Source organism: Pagrus major, chromosome 24 (genome assembly GCF_040436345.1).
Source record: "Pagrus major chromosome 24, Pma_NU_1.0".
NCBI lineage: Eukaryota > Metazoa > Chordata > Actinopteri > Spariformes > Sparidae > Pagrus > Pagrus major.
Genome location: NC_133238.1, coordinates 2,569,526 through 2,586,046, shown reverse-complemented (window position 1 = coordinate 2,586,046; position 16,521 = coordinate 2,569,526). Strand labels below are relative to the sequence as shown.

The following is a 16,521-nucleotide window of genomic DNA, read 5'->3' as shown; positions in this document are numbered from 1 at the left end:
GCTATTGATGCTGCTGTTGTCTCCTACTGTGGACACTTGAAGTAGAAATGTGTGCGCTTAACAGTACTTTCTGATGATAAGATACATTTGTTTTCCAATTAGACTGGGTATGTTGACCCCATTGACACACATTGTTTCAAGGCACTCACATCTGCATAATATTAGGATGTGATATAGGACACATAACAACGTCTCTGTAAACCAGATCACAAATCAGACCATAATCCATCTAGCCTTTTTCCATACTAGATGATTATCGGGGTAAGCCCTACTACAGTTCAAAGGATGGTTGATAATGCAATGTTTGGCAACTGTTAAGTGATTGCCAAAAAAGTCCAAAAGCAGAATACCTTGTGATTAAAACAGTTGCATGGCATAGCTAGACTGGGATCAAGAATAAATGCCTCAATAAGATTCAAACCAAGTACTTGTCAGATTATTCTGCAGCATCTGAAGCCCCCTTGAGTACCATGGAATCATTAGATCTACATCTGAAAATGTAATTTAAAATCGTACTCTCTGAAACAGGTAATCCAAGAATCACACCCACTTCATGCAGCTATTGACCAGATGTGAAAGTAGACAGGTTTTGAAGTCTTCAAGCTCCCCTTTGTTATATTTCACACAGCTACTTTCATCAGTTTTCGTGTGTACAACTGAGTGTAACACTGAGTCCCCGTTATCCCAATTGTACAATTCATTGCAATCAACACAAAAGACGTAAGTAGCATGGGATCATGGGAGTTGTCTTCATTGTTAAACAACCACCATTGCTGGTGAAAATCTATCTACAAGACTCAAGCAGAAATGTGTACAGACAAGGTCCTGTTTAAAGGAACTTGGGGCAGGATCAAGAAATAAGACTCAATAGTGACACGACGGCCGTTAGGGTAACTGCAGCCATCAGCCGAGCTGGCGCGGGAGCGCGCATGAACTCTTCACAGCAGTGCAGCTGATGTTTTATCCCCTACATGCACGAAGCAGCCGGGAAGCCGGCTCGCTGTGTGTAGCGACACACAAGCGCGGCGATTTACCGTTAAGGTTGATGCAGTCTGAAAGGCACAGGCGAAAGCAAAGACGGCATATTGGGGGACAGAAATATCATCTCTGATACGGGATGGCTGTGTGTAAGTGGCTAATGTTACTACATAGACACAAACAAACCGTTAGCCTGTGGCTACATCCAGCTGCTAACGTCACCTCCCGGATAACAGGTTGGGCTTTCGGTCCCATATATAAAGGGACATATTTCTAACTATTCGGTTTCAGACTAAAGGACCATGGAAAATATGCAGTCTGTAACTATTCAGTGTTACACAGCGGTGGACTAAGTTACATGTTTGCAGCTAACGCTACTTTGGTCACTCCGAGTCCTCGTGATCTCATATGATTTTTAAATCAAGTTCTAAACATGACCTGTACTGTTTTCTTACCTGGTTACTAGGAAATGAGCCATGTCAGCATCTGTTTTCAGTCCCAAATCAAGTTGAAGCTGCCTCCATGAGTCGAACGTGTATCCGATGTTTATTCGGGTGCCAGCCCGGCTTTGGTCGTAATTTTGTTTCGACTCACGACATGCCGCTGATAAAACCTTTGTTTTCTTCTTAGTATGACTTTTTAGTGGACTTTGTGTGGTGGTGGGTCGTTTGCTGGCCGTAGTAGAATCCATTACTACCCAAACACTAGTTTGGGTCCACCGCGCTTGTCTTCTTCGCGTATCCAAGGACGCGCATTCAGTGTCATCCGACGTCACGTCCGCAGGACTGCACGGGAAATTCGGGCCCGAATTGCAGTACATTATGCAGCACACAGCCTGTTCAAGGCAATGGAGGGATACGTGGGTGGGCTCATTCTTTTTGGTTTTGAATGCTTCATCACCCATTAGCATTAAAAAACTTAAAATGCATGTTTATTTTTTCACAAATCCTGCCCCAAGGTCCTTTAAAGTTTTATTCACGTAACATATTTTGTCACCTTCCTTACTCTCTTACATATCATTTGAGGTGTGCCACATTGTAATGCAGACTCTTTACATGTTATATTATTTAATGGGCGCAATTATCTGGCATCAGACAAACGCTTCTTCTGTATGATCACAAGTGGTTCAATTGTTGGAACCACTTTCTTCCTGTTGGTGTAATGTGTGTGTGTGTGTGTGTGTGTGTGTGTGAGAGAGAGAGAGAGAGAGAGAGAGAGAGAGAGAGAGAGAGAGAGAGAGAGAAATCTGTTAAATTTTAGTGTCACTTCAGCTGCCATTATCACAGGAGGAAGAGCCTGCAAATGCCCTTTACCACTGCGTGAACTAACAACGTGACATCACAACAAGGCCGACTACAGCAAACACATCATCTTGCATCAGGCAGAAATGGGGATACAACACACAGTCAAACAATACTGGGTAAAAATGTAAATTACCATACAAGATTAGAAGGATTATAATGCTCAAAGTAGAGTAAACCAAAAACTACACAGTAGATTGATGCATTAGACACTGTTTTAGGCCACAGACCAGCTTTCATTTGTGAATGAATTTTCACAGTGTTCCAATGCCCTGTTAAACTCCTGTTGGGTACAAGTGGCTACTTCAACAGAATGCTTTCAGTCTGAAAGTCCAGTACAATTACATATGTATCTTAGAGAGATAGATGCATTTGCATCTTTTCAACATGTGGCTACACTGTGTCTGAGCTAATGTTTTCCAGTCGACTAATGCTTCTTAAATGCATGTACATTTGGCTTTTCAACTCTCATTTTTTCTGTGGTGGAGTGAGTGGAACACATACTACTTTGTATTCATGAAGTTTGGTTCGATAATGAATTTATTAGGTCTTCTGAAAATGTGACCAAATCTGCTGGGTCAAAAACATGCATATAGTAATTCTAATATTTGGTTAAATGACTTTTGGCCATTTTCATTTATGTTGGCTTCCTGACACAGACTTGTTTCCTCAGGAAAGTCCACATGTGAGATAATCTTCCTTCCTCATTATTCCATTTACTTTCTTTAGAGCACCAGATCCACTGGCAGCAAAACAGCCCCACAGCCTAATACTATCACCACCATGCTTGACAATCAATATGGTGTTCCTGGGGTGATAGGCCTCACCAAGGGCGCAATTTCCACTGGGGACAGGGGGGACATGTCCCCCCCACTTTTCAAAATCATGTTTTTGCCCCCCCCCACTTTTTACAGTTTGAAAACTAACAGTAGGCACAGGCTGTAATTGCAAAACAACAAGAAACCCTGCACGTACTGACCGCGCGGCAGCCCCGCCTCCCCTCTCCCCCCTCACTACGTGCTCAATCAAAGACACAGACAGGACACGGCACAGCAGCAAAAAGATGACAAGGAGCCGACAGCTCAACTTAAAGTCGTTTTTTTGGAACGGACTAAAAAGAAAGAAAGACAATGTGGGTTGATTAGTCATTACTGGTATTTAACGTTACTCCAGACGCTATTGTAGCTAACGTTAGCTAACTAATATGTTATTCCAGGCGCTTAGCCATCTCTGTTTAAAATGTGTGTTCAGCGCACTGATCACACAAGGGAGAGAGGAGGTGAAAAGAGACAACAACACTGTAACCTGTTGTATACTGGCCTCAGGCTGTACGATCGCTAAAACGCTGACGACCAGTGAGTAACGAGTTTGAAAATAGCCTCTAACTTCATGAACGCAGCTCAAACCGAGTTTCCTCTACTACAGCTGAACACCTGACATGTGGTCAAGACGTACAGACCTGTCACAGTCTCACGGTGCATTTCATTATTATAAACTTCAGACTCAGAGCTCTCTCTTTTGTGATTGGTTACTGAGTTGTGTGATTGGTTACTGAGTTTTGTGATTGGTTACTGAGTTGTGTGATTGGTTACTGAGTTGTGTGATTGGTTACCTTGTGTGATTGGTTACTGAGTTTTGTGATTGGTTACTGAGTTGTGTGATTGGTTACTGAGTTGTGTGATTGGTTACTGAGTTGTCTGATTGGTTACTGAGTTTTGTGATTGGTTACTGAGTTGTGTGATTGGTTACCTTGTGTGATTGGTTACTGAGTTGTGTGATTGGTTACTGAGTTTTGTGATTGGTTACTGAGTTGTGTGATTGGTTACCTTGTGTGATTGGTTACTGAGTTGTGTGATTGGTTACTGAGTTTTGTGATTGGTTACTGAGTTGTGTGATTGGTTACTGAGTTGTCTGATTGGTTACTGAGTTTTGTGATTGGTTACTGAGTTGTGTGATTGGTTACCTTGTGTGATTGGTTACTGAGTTGTGTGATTGGTTACTGAGTTTTGTGATTGGTTACTGAGTTTTGTGATTGGTTACTGAGTTGTCTGATTGGTTACTGAGTTGTCTGATTGGTTACCTTGTGTGATTGGTTACTGAGTTGTGTGATTGGTTACCTTGTGTGATTGGTTACTGAGTTGTGTGATTGGTTACTGAGTTTTGTGATTGGTTACTGAGTTGTGTGATTGGTTACTGAGTTTTGTGATTGGTTACTGAGTTGTGTGATTGGTTACTGAGTTTTGTGATTGGTTACTGAGTTGTGTGATTGGTTACTGAGTTGTGTGATTGGTTACTGAGTTTTGTGATTGGTTACTGAGTTGTGTGATTGGTTACCTTGTGTGATTGGTTACTGAGTTGTGTGATTGGTTACTGAGTTGTGTGATTGGTTACTGAGTTGTGTGATTGGTTACTGAGTTGTGTGGTTGGTTCCTGAGTTGTGTGATTGGTTACTGAGTTTTGTGATTGGTTACTGAGTTGTGTGATTGGTTACCTTGTGTGATTGGTTACTGAGTTGTGTGATTGAGAAAAGAGAGAGGTGAGGCCGCCTCACCTTCTCTCCTCCAAACATATTGCTGCTCATTGTGGCCAAACGACTCAGTTTTTGTTTCATGTGACCACAGAGTTTTCCTCCAGAAGGTTTTTTCTTTGGGTACATCTGTTGCAGTATGGAGCAAATCTCTGCATGCATCCTGCCAGTTTCAAATAAGTCTTTATTACATTGCTGTATGGTTCCAGTGCCAACATGGTGTCGATTCATTGACTTACCATCACTGCGTGTTTTTGGTTATTCAGGCTTTCTTTCACACTGAACTGTTGGTGGGTGAATTTGCTGAAAGCTTATCAAGTGCAACACACAACAAAGTCAATAACTTCTGGGTCACACAAATCGGACAAACTAAATATCAAAATCAAAGTTTGAAAAAACAAACCCTTATTTGTTTTTTGGTATCAGATTCATTAACGAATAACGAAATAACAAATCATTTTTTAATTTTCCGATTTGGGTTTCCTAATTGAATATAAAAGAACGAATGATACACAGATTCTCCTTAGACTTCCCCATTGTAATGTTTGTGGCTGAGTCTCATGGATGCCCTATTAAAATGGGCCCAGAAAAGTAATCAGCCGTTATCAATCGTAATCACTCAGTAGAAGTTAAGAGGCCATGCTACAAAGCAGATTTGATTGACACAACTTTCTACATAACCAAAATTGGTCATTCAATTTATTGTATGTATATTTTTGATCCAACAGTAGTAGTATGTGTTCCACTCATTCCATCACATAAACATTACAGTTGTAGAAATCATTGGAACTCAAGACTGCCATGATATACATGTTCTTTACAAGTGTATGTAAACTTTTGACCACTTCTATACTTGGCATAGGCACATAGTGTTGTCTACCTCTAATCCACCAGAGCCATCAATCCTCCATGAACTGGAAAGCATCTGTGTCTGTTTTCTTTCATTTTAATAGAGCACATTGAAACCAGATTTAAGGGTCATTTCACTAGCTCATTGGGCAATTAACAGTTTTAACTGCTCCCAATCAAGGGAATTAGGAAGGGCCCTCTGTTGTGTACTTTCAGTGTTTCCGCAGTCATTGTTCAACATCCTCCAGTTTCAGGCTTAGTGAAATCATAGAAGTCAATTAGGGTTTCAAGAGAGTCGAGGAGACCTCTTTGTTCTACCTGGGTATTAGAGTTGAGACGAACAAAGGTCCTTAAGGCTTTCTCTGAGACTTAGCTTTTGGAAGCTTCTGTAGAGCTTTACACTCATTGTAGAACTGTTTCCTGTATTCACACTGAACTGCTGTTTCCAACCACAAAGTTAAAGCCATGCTTTAACCCAATAATGAATTCACTATCCACAGCTGGTATTAAAAAAAGAAACAAGTAGGTATTTCAAATGAAGGTTAAGAGAGCAATTTGTGGCATATAATAAATCTTATTTGAAATGAAGGCTACATTTTTAATTAGACAGATATAGTATTGGCATCCCAGGTTGTATAAAAGACAGGGCCTATCAACAGTCTTTGATCTCCTGATTTAATGTGCTTCTTACACATGGCATTATATTGCAGAGCAACAGGAAATGTGGAAATACACTGATCTATAAAATTAAGGGAACACTGTAAACACACATCAGATCATGATGAACAAATTATTCAAGTTGAAAATCTTTACTGATGAGCATTGTGTAATTTGTTGAGAACAAAATGACATGACAAAGGCCAATTGAAACCAAAATCATCAACCCACTGAATCCACTGATTTAATATCACACCGGAAATCAAAGTAAAAAATTTAAATCACAGGCTGATCCAACTCACGGCAGCTCATAATGTGACTCAGTAGTGTGTATGGCCCTCGTGTGCCTGTATGCACTGCACTCCTGCATGCATGCTCCTGACGAGTTGGCGGATGGTGTCCTGGGGGATCACTTCCCAGACCTGAATCAGGGCATCAGTGAGCTCCTGGACAGTCTGTGGCAGTACTTAGCAGCGTCGGATGCACCGATAAATAACGTCCCACAGGTGCTCAGTTTGATTTAGGTCAGGTGAACGAGAGGGCCAGTCAATGGCATCAATGCTTTTGTTATCCAGGAACTGCCTACACACTCTGGCCACATGAGTGGCCATTGTCCTGCACCAAGCACCCACTGCACCAGTGTAAGGTCTGACTCTGAGGATTTCATCCAGGCACCTAACAGCAGTCAGGGTACCGTTGGCTATGACGTGGAGGTCTGTGCAACCCTCCAAGGATATGCCTCTCCAGACCATCACTGACCCACCACCAAACCGGTCATGCTGGTAAAGGCAGCTTAACGTTCACCACAGAATCTCCAGTCTCTTTCATGCTTGTCACAAGTGTTCAGTGGGAACCTGCTCTCATCTGTGAAAGGAACAGGGAACCAATAGCAGACCTGCCATTTCTGGTGTTCTCTTGCAAATGCCAATCGAGCTGCACGGTGCTGGGCTGTGAGCACAGGTCCCACTAGAGGACATCGGGCCCTCATGCCACCCTCATGGAGGCTGTTTCTGACAGTTTGGTCAAAAACATGCACACCAGTAGCCTGTCGGAGGTCATTTTGTAGGGCTCTGGCAGTGGTCCTCCTGTTCCTCCTTGCACAAAATAGCAGATACCGTTTGGCCAAAAGTATGTTGTCTGTCCACTTTCTTCAGTGTACTATTTTTCATTGTTTTGTCTAGGTCCCCCCATAGTTCCATTTATACTTTAGACAATCATATGCATCCAACATTGTGGCAACAGTTTGTGGTATTTCATTCTCTAGTTCAACATGACAGTGCCCCCATGCACGAAGACACATCTATAAGTAATGCTTTTACCAGTTTGGTTTATAATAACTCGACTGACCTGCATAGAGGCCTCACGTCAACCCCATCCAAAGGCCCCTATACAGTGTGTGATTCTGGGCTAAAGTAAAGTGTGTTTATAGCTCTCTGGGAGTACTACTGCTTTTGTGAAAAAAGTTGTATAAAGCCTTTCGTGGCTCCAGAGGAAACTGCATGTAATCCGATAAATTGCTACCAGTCATGTCACTCAGTAGCTAAGTTGCATTGTGGGTAATGTAGATACCATTTTTTGAAAAACAGTCCTCTGGCCTATCATTGCACTCCTATTGCACTGTTGGACTCATTATGGACAGTTTATAAACAAATTATCAAAATCACAGCAGAACCAGAGATCACCTTTTTATTCCACGCATTCTTCTTTTTCATATCCTGTTGCCTGCATTACCCACAATAAGTTCTAGCCACTGACATCAGTGACATCCCCGCAGCAATTCCTCAGGTTACATGTAGCTTCCTCTGGACCCACAAAAGGCTTTATGCTACCTTTTTTGACATAATTAAGCAGTAGTACACCCCATGACCTGTAAACACATTTAGTGTTTAAAAAGTTATCCTTTAATTCAAAAATGGTGCTTACAGCAGATAGATACAGGATTAATGTGGTATCTAAATTATATTATAAATAGACAACATCACCCTTCAAGTTAAAACAATCAGTTCCAGGATATGGCTAAAGGTTATGACAAAAACCTTATGTCACAGTATGTTTTTCATAAGAGTTACACAGATTGATAACACCTACCACTTACCACAGAGGTGTGTACTGGTAAGGTGTATGCATGCCTGCATCCAGGGGCGGCCCCCCTGGCCGAAAGTACATTAAGCCACACCTTATCACCCAACATCAGTCACACATCAGTGTCACTATATGTGTTGTGTGTCTGTAATGCATCAGGCACGATATGTTGACCCTCTCAGTCCTGATTTCAACTCCAATTCCAAAACTCCAAAATTTGAACTAAAATTACTATAATAGCCAGTAATGTTCAGCAAACCAACTAAACTTCCTCATAAGAAAAATGTTTCTCCCCAACAGTGAAAGCTAATTTATTTTTATTTCTTATTTCTCTCAAATAGTATTCACAAGAGATTCTTTACACAGCCCTCCTTGTTTTGCCCCAAAGGCCTTTTGGATGAAACAATGAACTCACTCCTCCTCAGTGTGATTCAGAGCCAAGGACACTTCACTTACCTACTTATCAACAAAACAGTGTTTTTGTCCAGGAAATGGGCTTCCTGCTCTCTCAGCCTTGTTGAATGGGTAGTAAGATATTCAGCCTTGACAACCGCTGGAAATACTGGCTGTTTAAGTCCATAACTCTGAGAACTGTGCATGGAAGTTGTGTTTGTGTAGCCTATACTGTAGTGATGCACGGGTTGACCCATAACCTGTGGGACCCATCAACTGACCCAGTGTGTGAAATACCCGTCAATATTTGGGGGGGTCCCCATCTCCCGATTGTTGCGCAACACCGATCTAAATTTTCTCAATATGCAGTAGGCCTATAACATTACAATATTTCATGGATGCAAGCCAAGACAATCAGTCTATAGCCTACATGACAACATACATGCACACACTTAACAATTTTTGATAATCCGATATGCTATAGTATTCGTAAAGCAACACTGACATAGGAGGTTGCATTGGCTAAAGTTGTTTGGATGCACGTTGTTTTATAACAAGGAGAAGCAAAGTTGTGCTTACAATGCAGACACGACAATAATTGGCACCAATCTGGCGCACTTACAAGAGCAATCAACTGAATAAATGCCAGGTATAGCCTGTCGGAGACTGGCACGCACTCAGTGCACTTGCAAATGAGAGCCTGCAGTATGACCGATCGTGTGACATTATTTAACCATCCATCTACAGCAAATACGATCAGACAGATACATCATTGAACACATACACAAAACACATTCGCCTAACTGTGCAAACAGGCCATCTCTCAAACTGAAAAAAGCACCACGGCGGGTGCTGACAGACAGACAGCCTACAACAAGCCAAACATCACCACGGCGGGTGCTCTCTCTAAGACCACAACCAACCACAAGGCCTACACAACTTGCGGTCTTTCCATTCGCCCACCTGCTTCGTTGTCCAACCAGCCGGCAAGTCACTTGTGCTAGCAGCAGTAGCAGCTAACGTTACCTCAGAACCTGTTGCGTCTTCGGAGCACTCGGCCTCAACTTCACGTTGTTCTTCTGGGGAGTCACTGGGTGGGAGAGGATCCTCTGTTCTGGTACCGAGTGGGCCCACTGTGCTAGCTGCACCGGCATCATCTTTCGGTGCCTCTTCATCTCTGAGTGCCACCTTTTTGGATGTGAACCCAAAGTGTGTGACTGATACACTCTGGTTTAGCTTTCGCTTGCTAGCCATTTTTAGTATGACTTCTCAACGTACGTCTTTCTTCTGTTTGGCGCAGATGGCTAATTTGCAAATGTTTTGGATTATGAATACTGGACATGGTGAGCTTAAAAACATTTTAGTGACCATTAGTGACAATAAAATATTTTATTTTTTATTTTTTTGACAACATTTGAGACCCCCTTCAAATTTTGCTTTTGAGGCTTTCAGGGGGTCTCATGGGTTAATTGGGGGGGTCGAGCCCCCCCGGACCCCCCCGTATTTCGCACACTGAACTGACCCCTGGTTGGATGGGTTTGGTCAGTTTACAAGAAAATAATCATGGGTTTGGGGGGCTGGGCAATGAGTGGCAAATTAGCGTTACCTGCAGAGTTACTTCACTGTCAGTGAGTGCCAGAAGGACGTCCTTGTTTTTTGGAGAGATCACCATATCACAGCATCCCAGCAAATCCAATGAAAGTGCTTTCAGCTCAGCTGGTCGTGGACTTGAAGCGCTTCGAAAATGGTTAAACTTTGGAACTGTGGACTAATAGTACAGACACTGCTCAAAAAAATTAAGGGAACACTTTAAACACACATCAGACCTTGATGAACAAATTATTCAAGTAGAAAATATTTACTGATGTACATTGTACAATTTGTTGAGAACATAAGCACCCGTCTATGGAGGTCACCTCCGCGGATCGCTGCTGCAGTCAAGCAGTGATGTGATGATAGATCCATTTTTGAATCGCAAAAGTTAAAAAGTAATCTCTGAGCTCTCCTCCCATTGGTGAACAGCTCCAGAATCCAATGTGACTCTGGGTGTTTATTCCTCCAGAAGGTCTGGTTCTGCACCCGACTCTCTCCTCCAGCCTGGACAGCTGAGCAGTGGGTCTGCCCCCCCTCCAAACTGACCCATATGACTGTTGCAAAAGTGGTTCATTTTCTGATCTGCCACCTCTATGGTTAAGGTTTGGTTGAGTCTAGGCAACTAAATGACCTTCATTATGGTGAGAGGAAAACAGTGGTTATGCTCAAGAATGGCCTGATGGATGGCCATGCGTGTCAAGTGGAATCCACATGAACACCAGGACCCAAGGTTTTCCCAACACATCATTGTATTGTAATGAGATGATCAATGTCATTCACTTCACCTTATAAGTCCTTATAATGTTCTGGCTGATTGGTTTAGATGTACAGTGAGTAGTATTATTGAATTTGTGTTGTTTACTGTACGTTGCTCATAGATTTACTGTGCAGATCCTTGAATGAGAACTTTGACTTGTAACTCCAAAGTCCATGTTTTAAAATTCCTCAGTGGATGTTTAGAATGGCATTTAATATAATGCATACATTTATTTTTTTTCCTTATGTAAAAAAACAACAGTCATTCTCAAACTGCCGTTTTAAAACAGACCTATTTCACCTGTCCTTTTCCTTCTACTCCACATGCACTCCACTTTTCATTGCATCGATTTTCAGTGGGTTGTTGTTCAGCTGCACTTTTTCTTTTCAGTCAAAATTCTGCTGTGAAGTGGGATGTACTGTAGCACAACAACTGCCATTGTACTGCTAAGTGGCATTTTCACTTTTGGCTTCACTTCACTCACATATCCCACCTGATGGCTGCTTGAACACAGATCAACGTGTTATTGTTAGAATTAAAATGCAAATGTACTTAAGTAACCCCCTGCTGGTAAAACGGTGATGATCAAGGATCAAGGTAATTTATTTGTCCTTGTACTCACAGTCTGTAGACCTCAGTAGTGAGTTAATGCTAATGCAAACCGAAACATTTCCTACAGCTGCTGCTTCAAATTAAAAGCATTTAACTGGCAAACGGCAAGTTGACTTTTGCTGAGGTAGTCACAGGAAATTTGTATGTCTGTGTGCTTAGAATTTAGCGCTATTGCTCATCAAGATTGTGCATCAACAACAGTCTTTTTTTGGCGTTTTTTGACAGTGGATCAATCTGAAATATTACAGGGAGTAGTTTTCAACAGTCTGTGGAGTACAAGAAGGAGCAGCCACAGTCTACCGTGACGCGTGTGGTTATTGGCAAAAATCGAGCTGAAAACGACAGTCATATCCACATCATACCAGCATTTCGCTACAGTTTTAACGTCTGTATCTGTAGAATATGTCACAGACATGAAGAGAATATACACAACAGGTGAGGGGCAGTTTCTTTCCTGTGCACTCTCTTTCACTTTCTCTCCTTCGCTCCCTCTCGTTCCCCCTCTGGCTTTCTCAACTCCTCCACGCAGCCTATGTGAAGACAGACACACGAGTGAGCTGCAGCAGCACACAGGCATCCAGTGTGTCCAGCCTGTTAGAAGAGCTGCAGGCTAACCAACTCATTTTCCGTTTTCGGGTTCCCTATTAGTTTAAATCTAAAATATTACCAAATCCTTCGCCATCATCTTGTCCATCAACCTGTCCTAAAATAAATATGATATTATGATAAAGTAACATAATATTTATATGAAGCAGAAAAACAAAACAAATTTAAACATAAATGTAGCAGGTTTGAAGAGCTACCTGCTGCTGCATCTGCATGCCCCCCGTCGCCATTATGAATGAAAAAAATGAAAGACAATTATATAATGATTTTTTAATTGTTGCATTTTCAATTTTAGAACCAACTGTTGAAGCATAGCCATCTCACAGCACCTACTCTGTACATGTGGATTCAGGTTATTTGAGATTGATTCGTACACCTACACAGTTACATCAGGAGCTGTATGAGTACATGTCAAGGTCCCTCTTCTTGTCTGCACACTCATGAATGTGATGATTGGATACTGAAAAATGATTAACCCCCTGGTGAAGGTTCAGCCATATTAATTTACTGTGGCTGTTTGAACGTCCTTCTCAAAATGTGGACAGATAAGCATTTGAAATGCCAATTAGCCTCCATGTTTTTATTTTTTAACTTGTCGCGACATGTCGCAGTGAGTTCTGCCTCATAAATGACACCCATTTACAGGATTCACTTCAGCAGCAACATGTTTAAAAGGAAACCTCACACAGAAAGACTTCTGACCTTTGAATTCTAAGAGAATAAATGTTGCTTCCCTGTGGTGAAGCTTCACAAGTTCTGGTCATAATCTCCTGTCTTTGGTATTTCAGTCACCAAACCTCTGTTGATAGATTAAAAACAATATTCATCCTAACACTAACACCCCACTGTGCAAGTCTTCCCCAGTGTTATATAACATTCCCCTCTATAAATATTCTCATTAGTGGGTAACAGCAGATTGTGAAGCTTCTGTCTAAGTCTGGCTGTACATTTTTCTTCTATTCTAATACTCTTGAAATATGAAGATATGAACTGTTGTAATTGTGGCTTAACAAGTAACAAAAGTGTGGCTACACTGCATATAATTGCATATGTAGCACTGAGCATGCAAGCTGTCAAGTCATGAATATTGACGGTACTTATACTTCTTCTGTAAGTAGACTGACCAATTTAAATGATCAATTCATATTTAATTCAAAATGTACCTATGCTGCCTGCTGTCACAGCAATGTTAAACACTAGAAATTTGAACTGTTTTGTTTGTCTGTTTTTGTAAACCTTAACTGTGATGTTTCAGTTTCATTGAAACACAGTTTAGAAGTGGTCTGACAGACTGCTGTGGAGTATGTCTTGACCTGGACCTGTCACAGATTCACTAACAGTCAGTATCCACATGTAGAACTCTCTGTCATGGTGCTCTGGATGTTAGTTTGTGCAGTACAACATTACCAGGTGTGTTTGTTGTGGATCCACACATGCAGTATAATGCTGCAATCCACTGTACTTGAAATTCGAGAAAAAACTCCCTCTGACACGTGTAATGGAACGGTTATTCAAGTCCAAAACTCAGGCAAGATCCATCTAACCCAAGCTGGCAGACATAAACACACCTGACGTGACAGCAATACACAGCGCACACAGTGAACATTACCTTTTCATGAGACCTGCTGCGACAACTTCGTAGTTGCCATTTCCATTCAGGTGATTTGTGCTTGACAGAAGTCTTTGCAAGCATGTAGCACCAGCCTACTCCTCTCACCTCTTTTAACCCGCGCTAGATGATTGTGAAGTTCAGAGACGTGCAATTAGTTTGCTGTGGGTGTCGGTGAAAGCAGAAAACACACACATTCAATACTAATAATGATATCACCAATGGCATAGCTAACATAGTGTATTAGATTTCTACAGTACACATGCAGTCCTTTGGTCTCAGATCTAGCTTTGAACACTTATTTTTCTTAAAACGAGAAACAAATTGTGCCGATCATCACCACACTAGAATGAACAAAATATCACTTGATTACATGAATAACTTCAGTGAAACAATTTCTTTCTTTCTTTTTGCCTCTAGCTAGATGCAGTGAGTGTACTTGATAACATAACTAACATACCTTCAGCCCGACTGATGCCTGGCTTTTTGAGGAATGTTAAAACATTGAGAACAACATGTCAGCCAATATGATATTATATTTGACAGTTTGATAAGGTCCCTTACATTTGTTTTAAAAAGAGTCTTATCCCTTCAAGTCTTTTCTTATGTAAAAGTGTTTTCGACTGTGCAGTGGGCTCAGCGTTGCTTAGTTTTGTGGCTGTTGGCCACAAGAAACTCCTTTTAAGTAGGACACTTACAGGATGAAGACTGATGCTTTTCATGACTTAGAATATTTAACAAAAATGAGGAGAGTTAGACAGAAAATACCACCCTTTGGGGGTTCAACCATAAACAAAAGATAGAAATTCAGTTTGTGAGAAGTTTCCTCTTGGTTTTCAAATCTGCTTTAATCCTGCTTTTCGATTTCAGTGATCGAATCGATTTTGGATTTAGAATTGAAAACAACAAACAATAACAACACTCTGACCTTTGCTGGTAAAACAAAAGCCATTTTGTAGCAAAATAAAGAAAACATAATAGATCAATACAGATTAATATTTAGATGATAAATAAAACCTAAATAAAAGTATATATCTTTTCCTTTCTTTTCTTATCTGGTAGATAAAAAATACCCAGTGAAAAAAGGAGACAAAATATAATTGTTGCTGGGTTTTACAATGCCTGATGGGTAGGTGGTACTGGAGCACCCTGAGCACTTCCATGGAAAAAAAACAAATATTTGAGTCGTCATCTCTCTGACTCAGTGGCAACAATAATGAGTATTGTTAGAACATTAGCCCTTATTATTTTCCACTGAGGGTGACTTTTATTGCGTCCAGCCTCTTGATATGCACAATGACTCGGATCGGATCATCCAATCATCTTCAATGGACTGTCTGAAAATATTAACAAAGCCAATGAAGTGGAGCTACAGGGGGCACCGTTCTTCAAATTGTAGATTAAATGGATATTTCACCTGGCAGAGGTAAACAGCACTCCTCTGAGGAATATCTAGTCTGTCACATGAAGATGGAAACAGTGCTCCTGTTTCCATTTTCCAGTGTTTGTTTTTGGTTTCAGCTTTGTGGCGTATGCAGGGGTGAAATCCTGTAGACCTAATAGGCTTATAGGATAATATCATTTTGTTTTCCTCTCCTCTGTCCTTGCTCAGTGTTTGGTGTTTGAAGATGCTCCCAACGGCGTGAAGGCGGCGCTGGCTGCAGGGATGCAGGTGGTGATGATTCCTGACGACAACCTGGACCCCAGCCTTACCCAGGAGGCCACACTGCGACTCAGGAGCATGGAGGAGTTTGAGCCCCAGCTCTTTGGCCTGCCGGCGTTCGACTGAGCCAAACCTATAAACCAAATCCAAAACAGTAAAATTCAATTGTTATATCGCTCCATTACTATTCTTCGTACTATTCTTGTAAGTAACAATTATGAAACCAAGCCAAGCTGACTGTTTTCATGGATGCCTTACTATGATGTGGGGGAATAATTATGTTTTGTGTTGGCACCAACGTGCTACTGTAATACAGGGATTGTGAAAAGTTACATTGCTATTGAGGGTTTTATTTTTAGTGCTGTAAACGGCAGAAAAGAAATTGAATTTGCCTTTATCGTACAGGGCTGGAGGCAGAAACAAAAGAACCTGCATGGCTACATACTTCTAGGAGTAGGTGAACTGTTTAATTAAGAACACAAGAGCTGTTTGTAGATCATTTACTTAAAGGTTCCTTGTGGAGTTTTATTTCTCTGGTAGTGCTATGGAGCAATGTTTCTATGAGTGGGTGCCCATTTGATTTACTTTGTGCATGCACGCGCTAGCAGGTGACAAAACACAGCCTACCAGTGGTTTCACACTACTCCACTGATCTACAGGAGGCAGCAACACACCAACTATACAACAATGTGTCAACAAAGTCAGTGAAGATGAAGATCAAGCTATCATGTTATCAGGGATGGACACGGTACCAGATTTAATGCCAATGTGCTTGATACATTTGTGAGAGCTGAAGAATACACACCTTTATCTGGTTGCATAGTCTCAAAAGAGCAAACTTCAAATCTTGTAATGTAGCCGCTTAGATTCTAAAAAGTGCCTGTCTGCCTGGCT

At 41.4% G+C, this 16,521-nt stretch overlaps 1 protein-coding gene across 1 annotated transcript in view; it reads left to right on the top strand.

The window, feature by feature from the left end:
• Positions 1–15,959, top strand: part of pudp (pseudouridine 5'-phosphatase) — a 40,602-nt gene extending 24,643 nt beyond the window's left edge. The window contains exon 4 of the mRNA XM_073462416.1: positions 15,577–15,959. Coding sequence (XP_073318517.1) covers positions 15,577–15,753 — 177 coding nt within the window. The 3' untranslated portion in view covers positions 15,754–15,959. The remainder of the gene's footprint in view (positions 1–15,576) is intronic.
• The last annotated feature ends 562 nt before the right edge of the window (positions 15,960–16,521 follow it).